We start from the raw sequence: 25,714 nt of genomic DNA on the forward strand, positions 1-25,714 counted from the left end.
AATACATTTATGAGTATGACATTAAAGGTAGCATCTGACAAATGTAGGTCCCTTATTGTCTGTGTATTTAATCTTGCTTGTTTAAATATCACTGAAATTGAGTTTAAAAAACAAAAGCTGCCCATCCACACTTAACAGCAAGTGAGAATAAAAACAAGGATGAAAAAAAGATGAAAAACAAATAAAAAAAACAAAACATACTTAATTAACAAATGATAAGACATTTCTCTTCTCTCGTCTTTTTTTCTGTTTTGGGCCAACTGAAATGATCTCTGTAGACAATTAACAAAGTGGATGGTAGAGCAACTGCGGCCATATTGAAACTGACAGAGCCTCAGAACATTTCAGAAAGCTCAAAAATCACTTGCGCATGCCTACAGACGCGGCTGATTTACAACACGTGTTTCCTTTACACTCGCTGAAGGACTGACACATCCAACAATCAGACTGTCACTACACAACTTAATAATGGCAAGGCCCTCAGAGGAAAATCAATCAGATGAATAAAAACGTGCACGCCACAGTACCGCTAGCGTCTGTGGAGAGCTCATAATCAGAGGCCTACATCAAGCTGCAGTTGATATGACACCTCTGATGGAAAGCAGAGTAAATAATTGCCAGACACCTACAATTAAACTCTTGCAATTATTATACAGTACTATCTATCCATCTATCTATCTATCTATCTATCCATCTATCTATCTATCATCTATCCATCCATCTATCCATCTATCCATCTATCTATCCATCTATCTATCTATGTGCCCCTCCCCCCACCCCTTACTTATTCACTTACTAACTAAATAAATAATCTTTGGATGCCTGAGGTGAACCTGTAGTTCAGGAAGTGTCAAGACACAAAATACTGTAGCACCTGGTGAGTGCTAAACTTCAAACAGGAGTGCTAGTGAGGGTCCAGCGCAGCGTGAGAGCTGTTATGGAGCTACTGATGTTTCTCCATGGTCCTCACGGGGGTTTCTCTGGACCCGTGGCTGGTTTTAGTGCATCACAGGAGGGAGCGCTGGATCAAGACAAGGCCCCGTGCTTCCGAGAGAGCTCCTCTGACGGCGGCCAAATCATTAGAGGCACCGCACAGGCGCTCAGGAGCCCAGATCATGGGAATCCTGGCGAGTTCACAGACGCAGGCACGCACACACACACACACTTAGACTCTCCATCTCATTCCACTGGGCTCTTATCGACTCTCAACATAACCATGAAGCTTTGGCTCCTGGGGAGTGTGTGTTGTTTTTTTGTTGTTTTTTTCTGTAGGTGGGGTGTGTAGCGCACGAGTGATCATCTATGTATAGAAATAGGATGCTGACATTGGTCATCTCATCTTAATGTAAGTACACAATTTCAAAAAAATCACAAATAGATAGGCAGCATCTGTGTGGCATTCTGTTTAATTTAATTGAGATATGGGTATGTAATTACGTGTGTGTAGGTATATGTGGATCACCTTGTTATTCATGAAGGCTCTGAGGCATTGGATAACTTTGTGTTGACTCTTCCGATCCACTTTCTCTTGGCTAAAACAATAAAACAAAGAAAAGAAGCAAGCATGTCAATTTGTTGTTGTTGCAATTTAATTGAATTCAGAAGACGTATGACAAAAGTATGGTGTAAGTAATGTGGATTGCATGCATGAGGAGAAAAGGTATGCCAACTGCCTGCACCAACATAATTACGGTAACGCTTTCTCACGGGCCTTTCACCGCCTGTGTGTTGAAACTGCTACAGATGGTCCGAAACGCAACGGCACATCTGGTTTTAAGTCAACTGAAAAGTGCACCGTTGCGGTCCATTGAGCTCCATTGGCTACCCTTAGTGGCCCGCATCAAATTCAAGTCATTGATGCTTGCCTACGAAGTGATTGCTGGTTCTGCTCCCACGTACTTAAATGCTCTCATAAAGGCTTATGTTCCTCCTCAGCCGATGTGGTCTTCCAAGGATCCTACAGACACAGCAATCCAGACTATTTTCTTTTGTAGTCCGTGGAATGACCTACCAAGTGCTACCAAAGCTGGGGCTTCCCCTCTCTATCTTCAAGAGGCTCTTGAAGACTCAACTCCTAAACCCCAATTCCAAGAGTAGCTCCTCTCCTAATACATCTAACAACCCAACACACCTAACATGCACCATGCACATCCTTCTCATCCCTCCTAATTCCTTCTACCTCCTTCTTCTTCAACCACTATCTCCTTTGACTACACTTTGACTAGGACTATGTTAAAACTTCTGCACTGTCATCCTCTGGTAGTAGTATTTATTGTAGTAGAATATATTGTTACCTAAGGCCTTCTTTGCAATGTAGCTTAAATGTTATTTTGTAAATCACTTTGGATAAAAGCATCTGTTAAATTAATAAAAGTAGTGTAGTCTTGACAGGAACGAGAGAGGTTAGACCATACATGGGCAACATACGGCCCGCGGGCCACATCCGGCCCGTGGGCTTTCCCTGACCGGCCCGCGTAAGGTCCGTGAAAGAACAATAGTCAAGAGCCTAGCATAGAGATAATGCATGCAATCAATATCGTTGTTTTTATTTTGAAAGCGACTGCTATTTGTACGCCCATACATTTGTGCGTGGATGCGGCGACGTAAACACCCTCACTGATGTGCTGGTGAATAGAAAAATGCTTCTGCGTCGACACAATGCAGTTGCCTTTACGTCGGCGTAAACCTTTCAAAGTTTTGTGTCTCTTATGTCTGCGTCGCTCACCACCGCAAAGGTTGTTAGAACGAACTCCTACTGCTGCTCGTTGGCGATACGAAGTGTTCATTTCAAAACGTTACTGGCAGATAGACAGTTTACAATCGGATAACCCCGTAATTGTAACCAAAATATGTCTGAGTTTATTTGCAAAGCTTATGTTAGCGAACTAGTATGATGCTACTACCCACAGGTTGCTTGAAGCAGCCGGATCAACACACAGAGCGAGTTCACCAATCACAGTTATGTGCATAAAGTTAAAGCAAAAACATAGCCTACATTTTTAAAATAGTTTTCTTTGTGCATGTTGATTAACTAATGACAGCCTACTCTTGTCTGCTCCACATTTTCGTAGTCTAATTCTGCATAGAGTTAATTTAATGATGGTAATGATTTAAAGCAACACCAAAGAGTTTTTTGTACCTTAAAATAATGTTTCCAAAATCGTTTCAGTGGTTCATCAACTCGTAACAGGGTGAACGGCACTTTCTGCATTCGCTTCGCGGCCTCTATCGGCTATAACCGCACTATGTAAGTTTGCCGGATCGGGTAGCGGATCTGTAGTTCGATGGAATGAGACATAAGAAACTACAAATTTGACTTGCATCTGATGTCGCTATACATCGTACTTTCATAAAATCATGCAACATATTCTACCTTGTCTGTGGACATTGTTATTTGCAAAACTGGTGCTGGATAAACAAATAGTGCGTGCGACAGAGGAAAACTTCTTTGGTGTTGCTTTAATGATGAAATATTGCTGAGTGTTGATGAAATGGTGGCACGGCCTATCGGTTGTACTGACTCCTTCACATTTTCATGACCTAGCCTAATTATATAGATATTGTAGTACTTTTTTATATCAGTCTTTGAAAACTGAAAAAAATGTCAATGTCAAAAAATAATTTTGAGGAATGAGGATGGACATAGATTAAATAGGCCTATTGCTGTTTTTCCTTTGTCTCCCTCACATTTTCATCTGTTCTTACGACTAGTAAACAAAACCATATGATTTACTTAATGTTATACAAGAACAGAATAGAATTGAACAGAATTGAGTTCAGACTTGAGTTCGGTATTTTGAGTCCGGCCCTCCTCAACAGTCCCAGTTTGTCATGTGGCCCCTTGGGGAAATTAGTTGCCCACCCCTGGGTTAGACAGACAGAGAATTGTATGCGGTGTATGTTGGGTAATGTCGTTTTCCTCTTACTGTTTCTTGAAGAGGAGCTTCTCCAGCGTGTCCAGGAGCAACCCAAGTCCTTCATGTCCAAAGCTCTGCACCCAGCTGTGGAGAACAGACAGTCAGAGTGAACCATGGGAAATATCAACGTGAACATGCCTTTCGCTGTCCATAAATTCAACTTGAACTTATTCATGGGGACCTTATGTACTCATGTGTAAAAATCTCTATGAAAAGAAAAATCAACAAAAACCTGATCAATGCTGTTGAGCTTGCAACAAGTATGAATAACCCCAACAATTGGAATCTATTTAAAAAAAGCTTGTCTTTTGTCAGTTTCACTCGCTATCTATAACATTTAAAAAGGATCATATTGCAGGCATCTTTCTCCTATTAAAACGCCAGAGCAGACGAGAGTCGAGGGCATTCATCAGACCCAGGCTGGTGTGTCACTATTAAACAGCAGCAGATCACTCCTGCTTCCCATCGGCCTCTGCAGCTGTCTCCCAGGAGCCATGAGCTCAAGGCGAACTAATAGAGCAAAGATGCTGCTTTTAATCCTCTCCGACGCAATCGCGCCCCTCTCATCTCCATTGATTTGGCTCCATTGTTTGCCGGAGAATGGCTTAATGTGAACTTAACAGGCTTGGTAACGAGGGGTGAGAGGGTGTCCATTGAGCCTCTGATTAACTGGCCTGGGATATTCCTCATAAACACAATTAACAGAATGAATCTCTTTCTCTCGCTCACACACACACACACACACACACACACACACACACACACACACACACACACACACACACACAATTACAAACTCTTCATTCTTAGCTTCTTGTGTGTGATGTGTGTATGAATAGTTGTAAAATGGTGCTGGTTAAGTAGAAGGAAGAGAAGGCAAACAAGCAGACACACTCAGAGAGCATAACTTAAAGCCTCCAATCGCATGCAATCAGTGAGTCTTTGTGCAGACACTCAAACAACAGCACACAAACTAAAACATAGATACAATACCTGTAATACACCACACACACACACACACACACACACACACACACACACACACACACACACACACACACACACACACACACACACACACACACACACACACACACACACACACACACACACACACACACACACACACACACACACACACACACACACACAAAAAACCATGCACAAAAGCGGTCTTTAAACAATCACAAAAAAAGCACACACTTATCTTGTCAAAGTTTATAATACAGTAAGTACTAAGGTGCAAAGATGGAGTGTGCCAGTCGGAATTCACAGAACATGATTTGTTTCAGCTACTTCAAGATAACAATCCATGCTCCCATTTCACTGTGGAATCACTCGTCACACCACTTATCATGTAAGTGTGAGTGCATGTGTGCACTCCAACACACGAATAAGCGTGTGTGTGTGTGTGTGTGTGTGCGTGTACGTGTGTGAGTATGTGTGCGAGTGTGAGTGTAAGTGTGTGTGTGAGTGTGAGTGTGAGGTTGTAGAAATCAAACGTCCTGTTCACAAGGCTTGATAAAATGGCTCTCCGTATGTGGAAGTGCTGAAATCATCAATAACCAATTTTCAGGAGCTGAGTGTCAAGAAGCGTACGAGTCATTCAGAGGTGGAATTGCCAGCGCGAATTGACCAGCAGTCCAAGATGGCACTCTGTGGACCAGCTGCGGTCATGCGAGGGAGGCAAGGCATAGAGGGATAAAAGAGGGAAAAGTGTCATTTAAGCATGAGCTACTGTAGGCCTATTCAAAACAAAAAAGAGGAGGGGAGAACAGAGGATTCTGCTCAAGAGAAATGAACTGAAACTGATCTAGGTTCACGTGCCACAGGTGCAGTTTGCATTAGGCAGTGTGCTTACCAGTGTGCATGCTCAAGCTATGTCTGGAGACTAAAATATTGATGGCTCACATGTATGTGTATGCACTGTGAATGCAAAGTGAGCCCTGTGTATGAGTGTTTAGACTTTAGCATGGATAATAAATATAAATAGACAGCATTGACTATGTATTATGAATATTGTGAAGGAGAAATCATTTCATGTACTGAATATCATGAAGGGGGCTGTTGAGTAGAGTTTCATAGGAGAGTGGGAGAGTGATGTGTTTTGGCGGTAATGTGGATCATTCATATGCGGCCAGTCTGGGCTCTCTGTGAATCCTTAAGACCCTCACTTTCCCGTTCCTGAACACTCCAGCCTGAAACTCATCACATCGCCTCAAAATGGCCTCCATCACTCAGTTATGAGCTCAAAATGAGATTGATCCTTCTCTGACTTTCTCTCCATGGCTTCACTTTTCTGACCATATGTCCTCAGTTAGACTGCATGCTCTGTGAGTTTCAAAATGTGTGACCTGCATATTATGACTAAAAAGGCTAAATAAATAACAAATTAATAGGGTAAAGAGGTGATCCATGACATTTGAGAATGAGAGAAAATGCAAAATAACTAATAATTTCCACATCTAAACCACTTGCTACATTAATGTCCTCAAGGACAAATGTCCACCTTGAAAGAAAGTAAATGGGCCTAGGAAATGCAACCAGGGGAACCATAACTAAAAATGCACCAAATCAATCGATTGATCAGTCAGTCAAATCAATCCACTGGAGCAATCCTCCGCAAGGAAAACATTAATATGAACAATGTGACATTTCAACATCAGCACACCCTCCATTCCCAGTGCAAAACAAGGAAAGGGGGCAGAGAAGAAGGGGATGGTGTGCCTCTCTTTCCCTCTCTCTCTAACACATCCTGCCTTCTTCCTGATGAAACGGGCTTTCAGCAACATGCCCCCTCTATTAGGGCCTGCGGGACGCAACAGACTCTTCAGAACATATTTGAGCAGCACTAGTGTGAGTGAGGCAGTTGGCTGCACCGGACCCTGATTGGACGGCCGGCCCAGGAGGATGGTGTGGGAGAAGAAAGGAGAGAGAGAAGCGAAGGGAGGGGGCACTATGGAAGAAGAAGAAAGAGTAAACTGCGGCTCTTGGCCTAGGAAATGGCATGCGGATGCTTGATAAGTGCGCCTCATCATTACTCGCTCGCTCGGCCGAGCGGGAGATGCAGTATCGATTACAGAGTCAGGTATTGACCTGCAAACAGCCCACGGTCCCTGCAGACAAGGGGACTTGCAAGGATGAAAGAGCAAGGGAGGGAAGGAGGAGAGGACGATAATGCCAAAATACTAGGAATAAGAGACAGCATTAAAGACATGCACTCAGATAGATGAAGACAGATGAACAGATCAATCAATAGATTGATATGAAGAAATACAGAATGGCTAGAGGATAGAGAGATGATAGAAGCAAAAGTGAGAGATGAAAATTGAAACATCATGTTCAGTCTTGAGTCATTTTTAACACACACTTCTTGCCCCCAAGACTCAAGTTCTATGCAACTCTAGTACTATGCAAGGTCTAGGTGAAACTGAAACTCAAAACTAGTATCTGGAAGGGAATAGAAATATTATGCAAGATGCAAATGCATTCAGCAGAACCCTATGTGCAAAATATGCCTTTGTAGATCAGATAAGTCAGATGTGGGGAAAAGAACATTAAACATTAAACCAGAGTGTGAATGGGGGGTCTTGTCTTCAGGACATTTAACACTCGACAATGTAAAGCAAATAAATCGCCCGCTGACTGTAGGCCTATGCCTTGCGCACACACATAATAACGATTTGGAAAGAGGATATCTGACTTTGCGCTTAAACTCCACACCGCTTTAATCTATTTCACTTCATGAATTAGCCATATTTGCATTGGTGAGACAGAAAGCAGGGGACACAGAGGTGGTAATTGAAAAATCAGGACTGTGGGCAAAAGCCAATTTCATGTGAGATGGTGTGTAATCACACACTTTCCCAGGAGCAGAGGATCAATATTCAGACCGGGAGAGAGCAGGGAGACAGGGAGAGACAGACAGATAGATGGATCAACAGAAAGGTGGAATGTAGCTGGAATGAAAGAGAAGACAAGGAGAGAGTGGGTAAGGTGGAAATGGCCTAACAGTGCAGTGGTAGGAGAGGAGGGTGGACAAAAGGAAAAAGAAATGAAAAAGGAAGACTCCATGGTGCTGCTCAGGAATTCATGAAGGCCTTGCCAACATGAGGTAAAGCAGAGACTGTCAGCACGTACTGAGAATGTGTCTGAGTCTGTCTGAGAATGTGTATGGGAACATGCGTACGTGCGTACGTGTGTACGTGTGTGTGTGTGTGTGTGTGTGTGTGTGTGTGTGTGTGTGTGTGTGTGTGTGTGTGTGTATGCGCGCAAACTCGCTTGTGGGTGAGTTAGGATCCAGAGAGCGCTCCATGTAAAGTTTTAAAGAGCAACACTCGTCAGATCACTCGCGCAGCAAATCAGGAGAGCAACACAAGACTCCAGGACAAAAAGCCCACGATGATGAATAATAAATGGAGAGCTTATTTACTCATGCACACCGCATGGGCCCATCGCAACAGACAGAAACATCAATTATCTGATAAGAGAATAAAAGGTGGCATGCCAGAATCAATCAATTTCACACCAGCCAGAGCCTCCGACATAAACACACCAAAGTGTTTGGAGCTCGAGAGAGCGGCATTAAATGGCCGTAAATGCCGGTAATTAGAATTCCCTTCTAGAGGGGACGTGAGCTCAGTTTGGTTATTGATCTTGTGCTTTGGACACGGGCAGAACTACATGCTCAACATCAAATAGGGCTAAGAATCACAGAGTAACTCACAAACCAATACAATCACAACACTTTGCCCAAGATGACAATGTCACTATTCAGAGATTCTGCAATATTCAATATATTGCAAAAGATTAGTCTGCTATCCATCATGATCACTGATACATGTGTGCATGAAGAGGATGAAATTGTGGAATAATTAAGTCAAATTATGTATTAATTCACTGCATTTCACAACTGATTTGAAACAGTGTATAAAGTGCATAGTTTTAGCTTAGTGCCTTTAAAAATCTAGAAACATATTTTTGAGAAAAAATATACCTCTCTCAAGAAATAAGAAACAGTTTTGTTTCAAATGTCATATTCTAGACAATGATTTCATATTCTAGATATATTTCAGTGTTCTACCTTATGTTTATGTATAAATTGATATGTATATCAATAATGAAATTATTGATATTTGGTGGCAGTGTTTCAATATTGTATCACAAAAAAAGTCATGCACCATATGAAGAAAAACCCTCTAAATCCATTTAACCACTTTTCTTTTCAGGTTCCTATAGGTTTTTGCCTACAAATTGATATTTCAGACTAAGAACAGAGTGGAATTTAGCGGGTTTTGAAGCTAAATTATTTGATCAACGTATACTATGTGTGGAGAGCATTCACTAACCATCGTTATCTCTTTTTTTGACGGAGGTGGCGTTTAGAGGCTTTTGCATAGAGTACTAAAGTGTGATGTCATGTTTCCGTAGCAACCAATTTTCTGTTCTACGCAAACCAAATTAACAACGTGAAATACTATGCCAGACCACAGAGTTTTATAGAAAAGGAAGGTTTTTTTTTTTTTTGTTGCGAATTGATAAGCAGTTTGCTTTTCCGACGATTGAAGCAATTACTGAGAATAGATTGTCTTTATTTTTTATTTAAAAGCTAAAACTAACGTTGTGTAAACCGCTGTTAACATGGTGCAGTGCTTCCTCAATGCATCTTTCATGCAAGCGCAAACTTTTCCTTTTAATACCCCGGAAGAATGCATAAAAGCCTCTTCATGTTTCGATCAAGTGATTTTCACCTCTTGAAATTGATTTATTCTCGTTTTCAAAGAAAAAACACAGCGAAGCAATAGAAAACGCCATTCTAGGTTTGGTTGTTTAGAACAGAAAATCTGGTTGCCCGGACAACGTGACATTTTGGCTTTAGTACTCTATTGCCGTGTCATCCACACAGACATGGAAGGTGGACATGCACTCAAAAGACACACACAGGTTTAATTTAAACCTTGGCGTAAGCACACGCAGAAACACTCCGACACCTGCAGAAAAAACATTATGTAGGTAGGCACATGCACACAAAAAAGTAATGTGGAAAAGAACAGCACTAGAAGCTCCCTCAATGGAAAGACTAGCACTAACAACACGACTCCTCAATACCACTAAGGGTCTGCAAAGACGACACATTCATGCATACCTGTAAATCTTCCCTCTCACACATACAAGCACACTTCTTTTCTCTTTGAGTCAGGTTGTTTCTGATTATTATTCTGTTCTGCCCAGCACTGAGGCTTCAGCAATGAAGGGAATGACACTGAGCAATGAAGCCCTGGCAACGGACAGAAAATGTAATTTAAACCCTTGGTCTCGCGCAGGGGAGGCCAAGGCTGGGGATGATATTGAGAGGGCCACGCCAGGGTCCTGACAGATGTCTCATCAGCATGCATAGGTAGCCACACAAAATGCCTGATTTCCCCCCACCTCACTGCAAGCCATCAGCTGGTGGAGTGAAGACACCCACGGAAGAGAGGAATAATCAGTTGATGCACGTGCACTGGAAGGGAAACTGAGGGAGGCATCGCAGTGATGACAAAGTGCCGATCACCGAGCGGGAAGCATGCTATACTACCGCAACAACCTTGCTCCCCCCATCAAATCAAAGGTACTCTCCACTGAATGTGCACACACACACACAGACACACAGACAAACAGACACACACACAGACACACACACAGACACACACACAGACACACACGCCATCATGCAAACCCTTTCAACTTATGCGGTAATCTGACACTTGAGAGTCAGGGCCTATCAGAGTGTGAAGAGGCATCTCATCTGAGATGTGGATGTGGAAAACCAGCCCTTCATCTTCCCACACTTCCTGTGAGGTATTGGGGGTGGGTTGTGAGGGTTATTTATTTATATCAGATTCTTAAAAGGTGGGTACTACAGAGTGTGATTAGCGTGAAAAAAGGGTCATCACAACCAGGCTCTTGGTGTATGCATGTGTCTGTGTGTGAGTGTGTGTGTGTGTGAGTCAGAGAGAGAGAGAGAGTGAAGTATGTGCTTGTGTGTGTGTGTGTGTGTGTGAGAGAGAAAGAGAGGGAGCCAACACCAACATTACTCTGACTGTTTGGTGGATGCCAGTAATCACCGAAGGAGCCCAGGCTGAGATAAACAGCTTCCTCTGAATAATGGCATCAATCATCTACAGCGCCGCTCCCAATGGCCATCTCACCAAACCGACAGGCAAATGTCAGCCAGGATACACACAAGTGTAAGAGAAGCAGTCATGGAAATTGCCTACAATCAGACTCAAAGACATACACACAGGCACCAAACTCAGAGTAGACTTTGAGTTGGTAAAAACTTTCTAAGGCCTCAGACCACAGCACATTATTGTGTGTGTGTGTGTGTGTGTGTGTGTGTGTGTGTGTGTTCTGATATAGCATATTCCCCACAGAACAGCGCACATCGCCTTTGCCACCTCTCTCTTCCACCGCCTCTCCAGCACTGCGCCCAACACTAAACAGCTGGTGCTGAATCTGTGGGGAATAACTGCAGTCTCTGAGGAGGAAGAAAAAGTAGGAAAGATCTTTAAAAAAATAAAAATATGTGAACATGCGGCAGCTTTGAACTGTGTCTGTGCATGTTTTCTGTTAAGAAAAAGTTCTTGCCGTTCATTAGCCTTCTTGTCCGCCTACCCACACCCAAATGACAAATTTCAATCTTCTTCATCCCGCTCTACTCATCTTCATAACTCTCTGTGTCTATCCTTCTCTTTTTCCTCCTTTCATCCTACCACTACACTCAAATGACAAAACTTCAATCTTCCTCTTATCTCCCTCTCTCTGTCTGTCTCATTCTATTCTTCAGTGTCTGTCCATCTCCTGTCTCTCTCTCTTAAATTAGCTTCATTAGTGGAATACAAGTAGGGCTGTTATTTTGTTAGTTTATCAATCTGTTGATTAGCTTCCTGATTAAGTGACTAGTTGTCTGTAAAATTTTGAAAATGCAATGATGCTTTGTCTACACACTAAACATTCAGTTTATTGTCATTAAGGAGAAAAAGAAAATATTCAAATTTAAGAAGCTGCCAACAATTATCAAAACAGTTGGTCCATGCTATATTATGGCTCCTTATTCCCTGTTGTTTTTGTTCAGATTATTATTAGGGGCCCAGCGAAGCTGCAGGAACCCTATTGCTTTTGTTTCCGATTATTACAACTCGGCTTCGAAAAAGTTGGGACACTCTGTAAAATGTGAATAAAAAAAGAATGCTATGATTTACAATATTTACCATTTTACCAAACCATATTTAATTGAGAATAGTTGTAGACAACATCAACTGTTGCATGGAAAATACAGTGCAACCGAAAAGTTTCCAGACCCTTTCAAGTTTTCCACATTTTGTTATGTTTCAGACTCATCTTAAAATGGATTCAATTATTTTTTTTTTTCCCTGATCAATCTACACACAATACTCCGACACGCCACAAAAAAGGCAGGTGTTTGGAGTGTTTTGTAAATGTATAAAAAATATTCCATTTACATAAGTATTCAGACCCTTTGTTATGACACTTGCAATCGAGCTCTGGTGCATCCTACTTCTATCAATGGTCCTTGAGATGCTTCTACAACTTGATCGGAGTCCACCTGTGCCTAAATTAATACATTGGACATTATTACGAGAGGCACACATCTCTTTATATGAGGTCTCACAGTTGATATGTATGTCAGAATGAAAACCAAGCCACAAGGTCGAGAGAATTGTCCGTAGACCTGCGAGACAGGGTTGTGTGAAGACACAGATTCTGCAGCATTGAAAGTGCACTAGAGCACGGTAGCCTCCATCATTCTCAAATGGAAAAGTTTGGAACAACCAACACTCTTCTTAGATCTGGCCTCTCAGCCAAACTGAGTAATCTGTGACGAAGGGCCTTGGTCAGACAGGTAAACAAGGACCCAATGGTCACTGTGAATAAGATCCAGAGTTCCTTTGAGAAGATGAGAAAAGTGTAAAGAAGGCCATAAAAGTGGCTGGGCTTCAGAAACTATGGTACAGGCAGCAAACTTGGTATATAGACCCCTGACCTAGAAGATAACTCACAGTGTGTAATTCTTTCGGCAGGACTCTCTGATTAGACCATTAGCTTCTCCCCTGCTAGCATCATGTTTAAAAGGTGACTAAGATATCCGGTAATTTTCCTATTTAAAACTTGTCTCGTCTCAAGTTAGAAAGTGAAATAAGACCAATGGAAAATGAAAAGTGCCAATTTTTCTAGGCTGATTTGACATACAATCAATATTTGTATGAAAACTATATTCTCATTCCAGCATAATAATCAAGGAACACCATGGGCGCAGCAGCACAATGATATCATGCAGCACCTGAAAATAGTCCCCGTAGGCTATCTTCCAGCAACAAGGTTGAGCTGCAGCAGAGGAATTGGTAGTGACTGGATTATTACGCCTGAATGAGAATAGTTCCATCTCCATGTTTCATTTTTTGTTTTTTAATTTTTAATTTTTAAACATAATGCTAGCAGGCGAGATGCTAATGGTCTAATCCGATTCAATGATCTATGCTAGGCCAGACTCAGACAACAGCTGGATGAACTGGAAAAAGGTAAAAATCAATTGTTTAACTCAAGGAGAGGTGGAAAATGAGTGTAATTACCAAAATGGTGGAATATCCCTTTAAAGTGATGACAGGCTGGGTTGCCAAAATTGCTATCAAACTAAATTCAGTAGCCAATTTCTGCCAGTGTGAATGGCTTCATGAAACTTCATAGGCTCATTCATCATGCAACATAAAAGCCTTGTGCACAATATGAAATGAATTGGCCACTAGTGTGTGCTGTAATTGGCATATGTCATGGCTTATATTTCAGGAATTTCAAGGGATGGAGAAAAGTTCTGTGTGCTTCTTGTGTGATCTATGTCACTACATCTTCTAAGATTGTCTACAATTCCACCTTTACTTTACAAGCTGTTGCACCACTTCTGATTCCACCAGTTGTTGTGATTGCCGCATTCTGCTTGGACACCAATGATAGCAAATAGCAAATTGCTATATTTGCTTTATTCCATTATTATTCTTTCAACAGCAAATAGTTTACACAAGGAAAAGTAGACATTTTATAAATTTCCTAGGAAGGCAATGCTTTTTTACATCAAAAATGCTTCATTGCAAGATTTGGTATGCTAAGTGCTAAAAGTAGCCTGTCATTTGTTTCAAAAAACAACACTACAGCCTCCTTCCACTACTGTGTTATCATTTCAGTTTGCAAATCAACCATATGAGTAGGCAGCAGGAATGAGTCATTTACTGTGAAACCAAAAATGTGTTAATATTTAAAAAGCTCCACTGTTTTCTTCTATAAAGAAAGTCAGGCACTAAAACCAACCCAATCTCATTGCATTTGTTTAGACCTCCTTTCAAGCACCTTATCATGTCATTTTGAAAAATTCCTTGGACAGTTTGGCTTTAACTAGAGTTTTAACAGTCACTTATTCTCACTGAGAGAAAACATGTCACTGGCTGCGTGCGGCCAAGGTAGCACAGCATCATCCACCTGTTAGAGCTGAGAGGCGATAGAGGACCTTCTCTCCCCCACACTCTGTCTCTGCCTCAGTCAGAGCTGAACATTAAAGACGGCGGAAAACAAATCCATCATGCCATTGCAGGGAAACAGAGGCAGTCATAAATCAGGGAGAAAAATGAGGCGTCTTATCTGGCTAACTTGGTGGCTAAGGCAGCTTGACTGGGCTGCTCCCACTGGAACATCCACCCCAAGGCTGCAGCTCTCCTCTCACACACACACACACACACACACACACACACACACACACACCACGTAACCCAGTACACCATGTGTGTGCGGAAGCACACACACACAACCTATGCATGCTGAAAATAAAGCGTAAAACTCCGACATATCCTGCAGGCGCCTTGCCAAACATCCCTGCACCCCAGCCCATCTGGTACCAGTCTCGGCCTATTTAACAAGACACAGCTCCTGGGCAGACAGGAGAGGAGAGGAGAGGAAATAGGGGATGGAGGACGGAGAGAGGGAAAAGGGAGAACAGGACTAGACTGATAGCACAGCACTTGTAGAGGTAGTTTGACTAAAGGTAAGAAACTGGCAATTGTTTGTAAACTGAAAACTTGGAGGTCTGAAAGGTGAGGTTTGACCCCAGCATCTACTTTCCATCCGGTTCACCCACTTATTCTTTTTCCTCCCAATCTCTCTCTCATGCAGTCTTTGTCTAACATCAGGCCCAAAGACCTATGAAGACTATGAGTGCTGGTGCAGAAACAAAGAAGATGAATTGCATCTGCTGAGGCAACAATTGAAGTGCGGTGTTATAGAGCATAAAAACTTCTCACTCAGTCTTCTCACTGTTGCCAATGCTACACTGTGTAACGGTGTAACAGTCAACAGCAGTGCAGCTGTAAACCCCTTAAGGAAGTTTATGGGAGCTCCAAAACCTCACACAGCAGGACCGTTGCCACATCAACAGTCACAGCTGAAACTGTAGAGGATAAGCCACCCCTGAAGGCAGTGGAACTGAAGGGGAAACATGACTAGCAAGAATAAGCAGAGTGACGCATGACGGAGAGCAAATCCAGAGGGAAGACTCCATCATGGCCACCTGGGTCTGAATCCAGTCACTACCCTGACCCATCTAGGATCTCTGTGCTGTCCTTCATACCAATAAGCTCTTCCACCTCTCCCTCTTCTCTCTCTGCCTCCACAGGGTACCTGAGGTTATGGACATAGCTCGCTGCCTTGGAGACCAAACATTTCCTACGAAATGAAAGGTTACTAAGCACACAGGAGTAAGTGACCCATCCCAGATGCTGAGGTTAACCTGGCTGAGTGAAATAAAAGTAGCAAAAGCACAGACACACAAGTGGCACAAATGACACAACATATTGCCTCAAAACGACATATTAGGTTCATTATGACGTACTGTAGGTGCAAAACCTTCATAGACCAAACAAGAGCCCACAATGTAGAGCATATGGAGCTGAGTAAGGGTGACCTGAGCTCACAGAGCTGTGCTGCTGAAGCCTCAGGCACTGAGTGAATGCCTCAGGGGTAAAGGCCTTGATCAAAGCAAACTCACTCTCACTCTCTGTGTTTGTTTGAGAGAGAGAGAGAGAGAGTTTGACTTGTCCATCTACTATTCAACTACTTTTTAAGCCCATTTATTCCCCTCATCATGTCTTTTTCTGAGTATAAACTGATACACAAATAGACAAATTACTGCCCACTTAAAACTCTCGCTCCTCCTCTTTTTTCCATGGCCACCCCCTTTCGCCCCCTCCCTCCTCATCCTGTCGCACATTCATTAGCACATTCATGTTAATGACCCATATTTGCTGTGCAGTAAGGAGATGGGTTCCATATCACTCGTCTCTCAGGTGCTGCTGAAAGCTCAAGAAGTACAAAGAACACTTAATCGCTGAGAGACTTTGCACACACTATTCACACACACACACACACACACACACACACACACACACACACACACACACACACAAACACACACACACACAATCTCTCTCTACTGTGGTGGCACACAAACAAATGACATGCCTGAAGCAACAGAGAGAGCGAGAGGGAGAGTGAGAGTGAGAGAGGGTAAAAGAGAGAGAGAAAAAAAGAGGGAGGAAAGCTGTGAACACTGGTTTGTTAAGCCTGGAGGATAAGAAAAAAAGACAGAGAAAAAAAAATCAAAAGCACTAATGACCTGAGACTCACGTGAAAATGTAACAAATTACTCAACTAGACGAGACGACATCAACACGCCACTAAATCATGCTTTTACCTGCCCAATGGTTCGAGACTAACAACCAGCAGGCTAGTCTCATGGAGGCGCCTGAAGGGGCCCGGCCTCCAAGTCCCGACTGCCCCAGTCAAGGTGCACTCTCACTGGGCAAACCTTTCAGGGCTATCAGGCGGGCGAGAGGTGTGAGAGCAGCCAGCAACCTCAAAGATTAGGAAGAGGTAAGGAAGGCTCCTTTATCAGCCTCAATCTGCCTATTCGGCCCCTGTCTCAAGAGTCCCAACGCTCAGCCCGATTGGGGAGAGAAATAGAGCTAAATAGAGATAACATTTGCAATTTGCCTGCAAACGGCTTCAATTGGGTGTGCCTCTGTGAATCCACTCTAAAAGACACAACTGGCAAGAGGATCAAGACTGTCACTAGTGATTTTTACTGAATAGGTTCACTCTTCTCTAGTGTACATCAGGCTAGGTATAAAACAACAACACCAACAACAACAGACATAACAACATCATCAGGTCCATCACTCTTGCAGAGTCTTCAAGATATGCTAAACCTGCAGAAGCTGAACACAACTGAGTGATGGAGCCAGATATTGAAGTTGCAGTAAACATGAGACAACTGTTTACTAGAAAAAGCTAATTTGGTTTTAAAAAAAGAGAGACCGAGAAAAAAAACTCTAATTAAGGGGAGTGTGGTCCCCTCAGGTTAGCGTTAATCAAATTTGTGGCACAGAAATGGCACAACCGCATCAGAGAGCTTCCCTCTGCCGCTAATGAACCTGTTTGTCAAACCGGTCTCCCAGAACGAGCTGCCGAATGAGAGCAAATGACTTTACCTTTTTAAAAGACCAGACGGAGCGGGAGAGAGAGAGAGAGAGAGAGAGAGAGAGAGAGAGAGAGAGAGAGAGAGAGAGAAAGTGAGGGATGCACAGAAAGGGAGAGAGAAAAAAAACAAGCCAAAGAGAAGTAGTATTAGGCTTATTCGATCTACGTAATAATCAGGTAATAACGTTCGCAGCGGCCATTTTGTTGATATAGAAAATGCATAGGTGGGTCTATTTAATGCAGCTGTCAATTGACAAGCGCGACAGCACCGGTATGATCGCTGTAGGCTATTTATTTATTTGTACAAAATTTAACGTGATGGTAGGCCTATGTTGTGCAATAGGCCTAGGCTACAGTGCAGGCCGTTCTAACAACAGCAATACAGGCCGTTCTAACAGCAAATAGCCCTAGATTCACCCACTGTCAGAAACATAGCCTACCTGTCAACTTTTTTCCAGGTGTCTTCCTGTTTTAATATTTTCCCGTAAAATATCCCATATTTTATTACTTTCATAACATTAGCCCCATCGGACTTGGCCGTCTCTTTACTGTTGTCCTGTACCCCCTGCCCTTGCAGCGAAAATATGTTTTTAAAGCATCGTTTTGCTTGAGAGTGATCAGAACAGTGTGGGAGAGAGCACGATTTGATTCTCATTAGACCTAGCTTAGCTTCACACCTCGTTTAATTAGTGCAGCAGTTTTGTAGTCCTACGACTTCTTGCTCTCAGCAGAGGGATAGCAACAGAAAGACGAATGTTGAAATTCCCCTGTATTTTGGGTGAGTAACCCGGAAAATCTCCCTTATTTTCGTTGCTTAATGTTGACATGGTCAGAAAACGAGAAGAGAATGAGACTGAGAAGTAGTCAGCGCAGGAGAGACTTGTGGCTACATATGATAAATAGCCTAGGCTAAACTTACAGCCAACTCCTCACATCGCCATTATTATATTTGTATTATTAATACTATATTATATTGTCCTCTGTGGGCTTAAGTTAAATACGTTTTAGACAGCGCAGACAGCTGCCCCTATGCAATGCGGAGACATCAGCAGTAGCCTGATGTAGTCGCCTACCATAGATTACATTTGGACATAATTGCATTTGCATAGCATTGCTAGGTAGGCAATGTTAGCCAACGTTTACAGTAGCCTAAAGGCTAATATATTTATTCATGATGCGCCCTTTTCAGCTTGTCTTAGTGGCACGGCAAGTGGCAAATAGTAGGAACAAACTCAGCGGAGAAAGATATCAGTAGATACTTCTGATTTGTATAGTGTTTTGTTCACTTGGATTTTGGAAATGTTACAGAGAATATGTTAGCCCTTTCTGCCAGACATGTAGTTGCATCATAGATCCTCCTGTAGAAGTTATCAGACAAAAACGATCACTGGCTAACCCACTTTAAACTACCTTAGCAAAGTCCTTGGCTGCAGGTTGTGAGCAACAGGCAAACGCAAGATACAATTGCAGTCCAATGAGATGCAACTTTATTCTCTGCGATCATGGCAATGTTAGACGATGTCGTTGGTGGAACAAATATAAGTTCGCCGACCTTGACTCAGGCGACTTGAACGCTTGTCCCCTTCAGCTGCGACGTGTGCCGATGTATGAACAAGACAGTTAGGCTAAAAATAAATATCGGGGTAATTTACAGTTGACAATAATGACGGATCTTTACTTAATGCTATTAGATATGGGTCCATACGTTTATTTACTTATATTGACGAGATGAAGCCGTTAGGCTACTGTGCTCTGCTCAGCTCAAATCTACGCGCTACAGGCGATTGTCACATAGAATATAGCCTATAGAACTGGAATGTCATATCAACAATATGGCCGCGGCGGTGTTTGCGAATAAGCCCTATAGCCAGACACTCAATATGCTGACATTTGAATTTGAAGGCAAATGAGTCTCTGAACAACAGCGAAATGTCTGGATTAGAAATTCAGATTGATAGGCCTGCTGCCACGGTGAGCCCTCTCCCTGTGGCCCCGGGCAGATCTGCTGTTCATTCTCTAAAGAAGCCAATTTGGAGAGCACTTAGTTGGTCAATGCTGAACGAGTGAGTGCAGAGAGGGGAAAAAGCGAGAAAGAAAGAAACAAGGAAAAGAGAGCGAAGAGTTTTGTATGAACTGGGGAGTTGTCTGTGTTTCATATACAGAGTGTTTAAGATGCAGTGGACTACCTCCAAGAAAAGTGAGTGTGACTGAAATATAAGTGAGTAGTTTGGGTTAGTCTCTGTATGTGGCAAGGCTGAGTCGGTGATGCAAGTAATAAAGCACACACAAACACTAGAGTACATAAAAACACACCAAATATATATATGCAAATGCATGAAAATGTTTGAATACACGACACAGACACAGAGACAATAAAGAACCACCTATTTTTATCATGTCTAACTGAAAAAGACTTCCAAAAAAAGACAGAATGCAAAGAAACACACACGATATATTAGGGGCGTGAATCTCTCCCTTATAAGACAATTTGATACGTATATAGATGCATAAGCTACGATACGATTCAGAAACCATATGTTTTAATATGGAACGATTCAGTGTGATTCGATACGATGCAATACGATGTAATAGAGCCCCAAAATGCAATACAGTTCTTCACATTTGTTTAATTTCAAATTTTATTTTCCATTCTATAGTATACAATTCTATAAGTAATTATCAAGTGGGTAGGCTATACAAGACTGGGGAGTTATTGTTGTTACTTTATGGCATGAGAAAAATTACAATTGCATGTCATTGGGTTTATAATTTAGACACAAAGACTTGATTGCCTGGATTGAACTTTATCAAATGTCTCTGAACTAAATCACTAGGCCAATTAATAGAGATCTATACATTCATGTTACAAAACATGGGGTTGTGTGACAGAAGGAGGGAGGGAGAGAGAGGAAAAGAGGGAGAGAGAGAGACTGTATGAGAGAAAGGATGGAACGAGAAAGAGAGAACAGTGATAGACAGCAAGACAGTAGAGTGAGAGTACCTGGGAGTGAGCTTGTGTGTGTCTGTCTGTCTGTCTATGTGTGTGTGTAAATGGATGTTGACCCCAGACACACAGAAATGTTGAACTGCTTGGTGGAAAAAAGAAAATGAAGGAAACTCATTATGTGTCCTACACATGTCTCCCAAATATAGTTCTCTTAATATATTTTTTTGCATCTAATTGATCAACCTTACTACAGTGAAAGGATCAGATCAACATCTATGGATCAGGACCACAGAAAACTATAGGAAAGGATGAACAGCATTGAAATCAGATCAGCCTTTACCGGCAAATACAGAAGCTAACTTGGCCAAGCCAGTCTGAAGTGAGGCCTGTGGTCCCTTTCAGGACAGTGTCAATACAAACACACACTTAACTCAAAGGTGACATCCAGCATGAGGACCTTTCACTCTTCTACCCTCAAATCCACACACACCTTTTCATCACCCACTTCACACATTCCCCAGTAAGGCAGGTATAACTCCTTCGATTAACTACTCCTAACTAAAGGTCCATCCTCTCCGCCTAATAGGGAGGCAAAAATAATGGCCCCCTCTTCAAATAACCTCCAGCAGGGTACAGGATACAAACACACATAGACATAGCCTACATGCAGAAACAAGGCAGACAGAGAGAAAGATTAAGTACGGACAAAATAAAGTAGTTTAATGCCACAAGCATCGATGGCTATATCAAAGCAAAAAAAGGTATACGGACAACAGAAAAATAGACAGGGAATGACACACAAATGAACGAAGGAAGAGAAGAAAGAATGCAAACTAGAGGTGACAAAAGTGGTGGAATAAAAAAACAGGGAGGGATTTATCACAATAAAAAGGACACTTGAAGGCGTTATCTCAGAATAAATATCCTTTCCAGTCCAAAGCTGTTTGACCCAACAACACCCAGTACAACAGCACAACAAAGACAACACACACACACACACACACACACACACACACACACACACACACACACACACACACACACACACACACACACACACACACACACACACACACACACACACACACACACACACACACACACACACACAGTTCATTTATGTATTAGATCTGGAAACCGATTACAAGGTGTATGGAAGGCAGAGGGTCTGCAGTTGGGAGTCACAGCAAGATGCTTAACCTGAGATGACCTGTGTGTGTGTGTGAGAGAGAGAGAGAAAGAAAGAAAGAAAGAAAGAGAGAGAGTGTGTGTGTGTGTGAGGCGAATGACTCAGCATCGCACACCAGTAGCCATCTAAATCTAATCAGTGTGTGACATCTCTTCCCTGCTCGGCGCCATACTCAACCTCAGCAAAAGTCGGGGGCCATTTTGCCGGCAAAAGAAAGCTGGTGATGAAACTACAAAAACCCAGTCAGACATCATCAGTCAACCACACAGACATCATCAATCAATTGGAGCCCATTCTTGTAAGTGTGCTGAGCCAAAAATATATATAAAAAAGTAAAAAAGGGGAAAAAAATCAAACAGGAAATAAGGAGAGACAAGTGTAGTTCTGAAGTGTGTGTGTGTGTGTGTGTGTGTGTGTGTGTGTGTGTGTGTGTGTGTGTGTGTGTGTGTGTGTGTGTGTGTGTGTGTGTGTGTGTGTGTGTGTGTGTGTGTGTGTGTGTGAGAGAGAGAGAGTGATGTGTGCCCCACAGTAAGTGTGTGCATGTGTGTGAGTTTGAGTAAGAAGACGGTTGTATTTCTTGCTGTGCTGCTCCAGGGGTAGCTGTGTGCTGACTGCAGGCTTAGACAGGCCAGCGGCAGGCAGGGGAAAGGCGGCAGTAGCCAGGGCCCCATTGTAAATGTGACAAAATAACTAATCTGGGGCCTTGCACCTGAAGGTCAGCTCCAATATCAGATCAAAAACCAATTTCCACCTGGGTGTCACCACCATTCATCACACACACTTAATACAATTACGCCGCAACGCAAAAAAAAAAAAAACAGAAAAGAAAAAAGAAACACTGCTCATTCCCATGGGGACAGAGAGGGGTTACCGGGGGTGACGCTGCACCCGCCGTGCCTAGAGGATTGTGGGAATTACTTTGGAGAGAGGGGTCAAGAAGCGGTGGACAGTGACGATTGCTGGTGGGAATGGAAGGAGACCAGAGACACACACTCTCTTCTCCTCTCATACACATACTCACGCACGCACGCACGCATGCATGCATGCAACACCCCCCCCCCCATACACACACCCACAAACACACTGACAGAGAAGAATTAGCCAAAGAAGAAGGTAAAGGTTTGGATATGTAATCTAAAACGGAGTTGTGGTCAAGAGGGTTCAAGGAATTACAAATGAACAGAAAGAGACAAAAAGACCAAGAGAGAAGAGGAATGCAAAAAGAAAAAAATACAACCACTGTCCTTGGGAAAGGTTCCCGTCTGAGGCCACGGTATAAGCTGCATACATACACACTTAAAGCTGCTTCCATTTGTCAGCATGACAGCTCTGAGTGTGTGTTTTTATGTGCGCATGTGAGTGAACATGATTGTGTAGCGGGAGCACGGGGAAGTATGTGAATGATGAATGTGTCTGCTTCACTTAGATGTGAGAGGGGTTCTAAAGGTGCTGGGCAGGGTTGTGTGTATTTAGAAGGATTTGCCTTTGCCACTGCATGTGGTATGTTGTGTGAAGTCATGAGTGATGGGTGATGCATTGTGAATGTAGTATGTGTTTGTTGTAGTGTTTGTAGTAGGTAGCCTACAAGTGGTTGTTTGGTGTGGATTATCTGGCAAGGGTGTTGCCTAGTGTGCATTGAGCATGCAGCCATAAAGCTTTAAATGTGATAAGTTTGTCCATCATAGAATGTGAGGCCAGGGTGAAGTGGGCAGTGAAGAGGCCGACAGGAAGTGGGAGAGAGGGATGGGGTGAGATTGGGAAATGACCCGGATCGGACTGGAACCCAGGAACTTGGACCCGTATGAGTGCTGTAGCCAGTTGCACCACAGCATACAGTATGTAGCCTATACAGTGCAGGTAGATAAAAGAACAAATGTGCAGCCTAATCAAGGACTGACTGTGTCCAGAAGCTATGTGCAGTAGCTCTTGATAATGCACCCTCAAACAAGCAGTGTTGGTAACATGAATAGCCAAACCACTGCCAGTTATTTGAAGTTATTTCTAGACATTCCTGATGCAGACACACTCCACAGTTCAGAGGGACACATTGACTGGACTGGACTGACCGACCGACCGACCTTCCTACCCACCCACTCACTCACTCTGAGAACAGAGAAAACGCTCAAGCAATATAAGCACAACCAACCACAACGCACGTGTACGCACACACCAGTCCCCTGATCAACACAGCACAGTCAAAAAAAGATCCTAACTGTAGCAGCTTGTGAGTTCCTGAATGATCAGGCAGCCGACTGTATTCATTAACTGTTTTAGCTTGGTTAATTATGAAGATAATTGGTGCTGTTATTTCCTGTAAAACTGGCTAACAAGGCATTTTTAAAAGTGCCAATAAGTGTTTAAATAGCCAATAAATGTTTAATCAGAAAGGTCTGCTGATATCATCCTTGAATGCTCTATCTAGTAATATCATATGGGCTTGGTACAGAGTAAAGTAATGAGCCAACTTATTTCAAAACAGCTTTTATAATAACATGCAACCTAATGGCTCTCTCTATGAGTAACCACCCTAGCATCAGTTCAAAGAACAATACACTGAGGTAAGCATCATTTGATGAGCTCAGGGCCCACACACAGGCTAGGGCATTGTCTAACCAATGCTTCACACATATCTGTGCCTCGCCTGCCGCATGCTTACTCACACACACAGAGTTCACTGACTGTGAAGAAAAAGTTATCATAATGACTCCTTCTGCGGCTATAATGAACATACACACACAACATCATTATCCTTCACATTTCTAATGAGCTAAACAAACTTGGCTGTTGCTAGGCAGCCACACTGTGGCGCAGGTTTTTTCAATGATGCACCAGCACGTGCTGATTATAGTCACATACACACAAACACACACACAAGTGAATACATGTTCAATTATGGTTCCTCTGAGCATGTATGTTTGTGTTCTTGCATTCGAGTTGAATTGTATGTTCACTCTGTCACTCATTATTTCACCTCACCACATTACCGCCCCCCTTCTCTCCATAACTGTTCCATTCTCTTTTTCTCTCCCTTCCCCTCCATCTCAGTCCAGCCCCTCTCCACCCACCGGTGTCTGGGAGAGAAGAGGGATGACAAAGAGAAGAGTGCAGCTGGACAAAAGTGACAGAAAAAACAACAACAAAGAAACAGAATCAAAATAATCATGGTCTTTTGAAACACCTTTCCTGCGGAATCCATCCTGACCCATGGGATTCTGGGAAACACGGCAGAGGGTTTTTATTGGTCCCCGGGGAAATTACCTGCTTTGTGTCACATCGCTTGCAAGCTCCCTGGACAGAGTACAACAGAGGAGGGAGAGGGCAGAACAGGGGGAAACACAGAACTTAAGAGAAAGATGGAGAACAGGAAAAAAGGAGGATAGGAGAACAGCAGGAGTGGAAAGAGGAGTGGGGAGGAACGAGATAGAATAAAAAGCACAAAGATGTCAAATAAGCAGCTGAAGAGGAAGAGGCGACGTGTCTAGCATATGAACACTTCACATTATGTTGAACTCCCCATCTCATGCGCTTATGTGTTTTTGCATACAGTTAGCTTTCTGGCTGCTTAACACATACACATACACAGAGGATACCCAAGTTCAAGCACACCGTCTTCTTTCTGGCTAGACTCAGCTAGACTACAGCCTTGGGAACAGTAACTGGGACTTTCGTATACAGGAAGGACGATATCTCATCCGTGTGTTCCTCACTGATACGGCACGACCTGTGCCTCATTCACACAAACAGCAGATCACTCACACACAAACACTCTCACATCATATGTTGCTTATCAATGCCTCCGATCAGCACTGTCAAAGCAAACCTGAAGAAACAACATCCGGAAATGACATCCCAATCGTGCTTGGTGAGGGGATTAAGAACCCAAAATAACGCTGAGGTGCCATTTTGTCTGTCAGTGAAAGCAATGAATGCAGTCCTTCCTGGTTCTTCAGTGATAAGGGCTAGAAAACACATGGATCTAGTGCTGTGTTCAATTCTGCAGTGCTCTTCCATGATCTATAGGGTGCTTGGGACCGTAGAAATGCAGTTCAACTAGAGTGGATGGTGATACAGTGCACTGCCTGG

General features: G+C 42.8%; 1 protein-coding gene across 1 annotated transcript in view; it reads right to left on the reverse strand.

Annotated features, from left to right (window-relative positions):
- Positions 1 to 25,714, reverse strand: part of LOC143142668 (protein diaphanous homolog 3-like) — a 291,988-nt gene that overhangs the window by 196,976 nt on the left and 69,298 nt on the right. The window contains exons 6-7 of the mRNA XM_076303722.1: positions 3,927 to 4,001; positions 1,463 to 1,532 (exon numbers count right to left, since the gene is read on the reverse strand). Coding sequence (XP_076159837.1) covers positions 1,463 to 1,532; positions 3,927 to 4,001 — 145 coding nt within the window. The remainder of the gene's footprint in view (positions 1 to 1,462; positions 1,533 to 3,926; positions 4,002 to 25,714) is intronic.

Source organism: Alosa pseudoharengus, unplaced genomic scaffold (assembly GCF_046254945.1).
Source record: "Alosa pseudoharengus isolate Yale_2024_CS ecotype anadromous, Long Island Sound unplaced genomic scaffold, YU_APseudo_1.1 YU_APseudo_1.1_scf_24, whole genome shotgun sequence".
NCBI lineage: Eukaryota > Metazoa > Chordata > Actinopteri > Clupeiformes > Clupeidae > Alosa > Alosa pseudoharengus.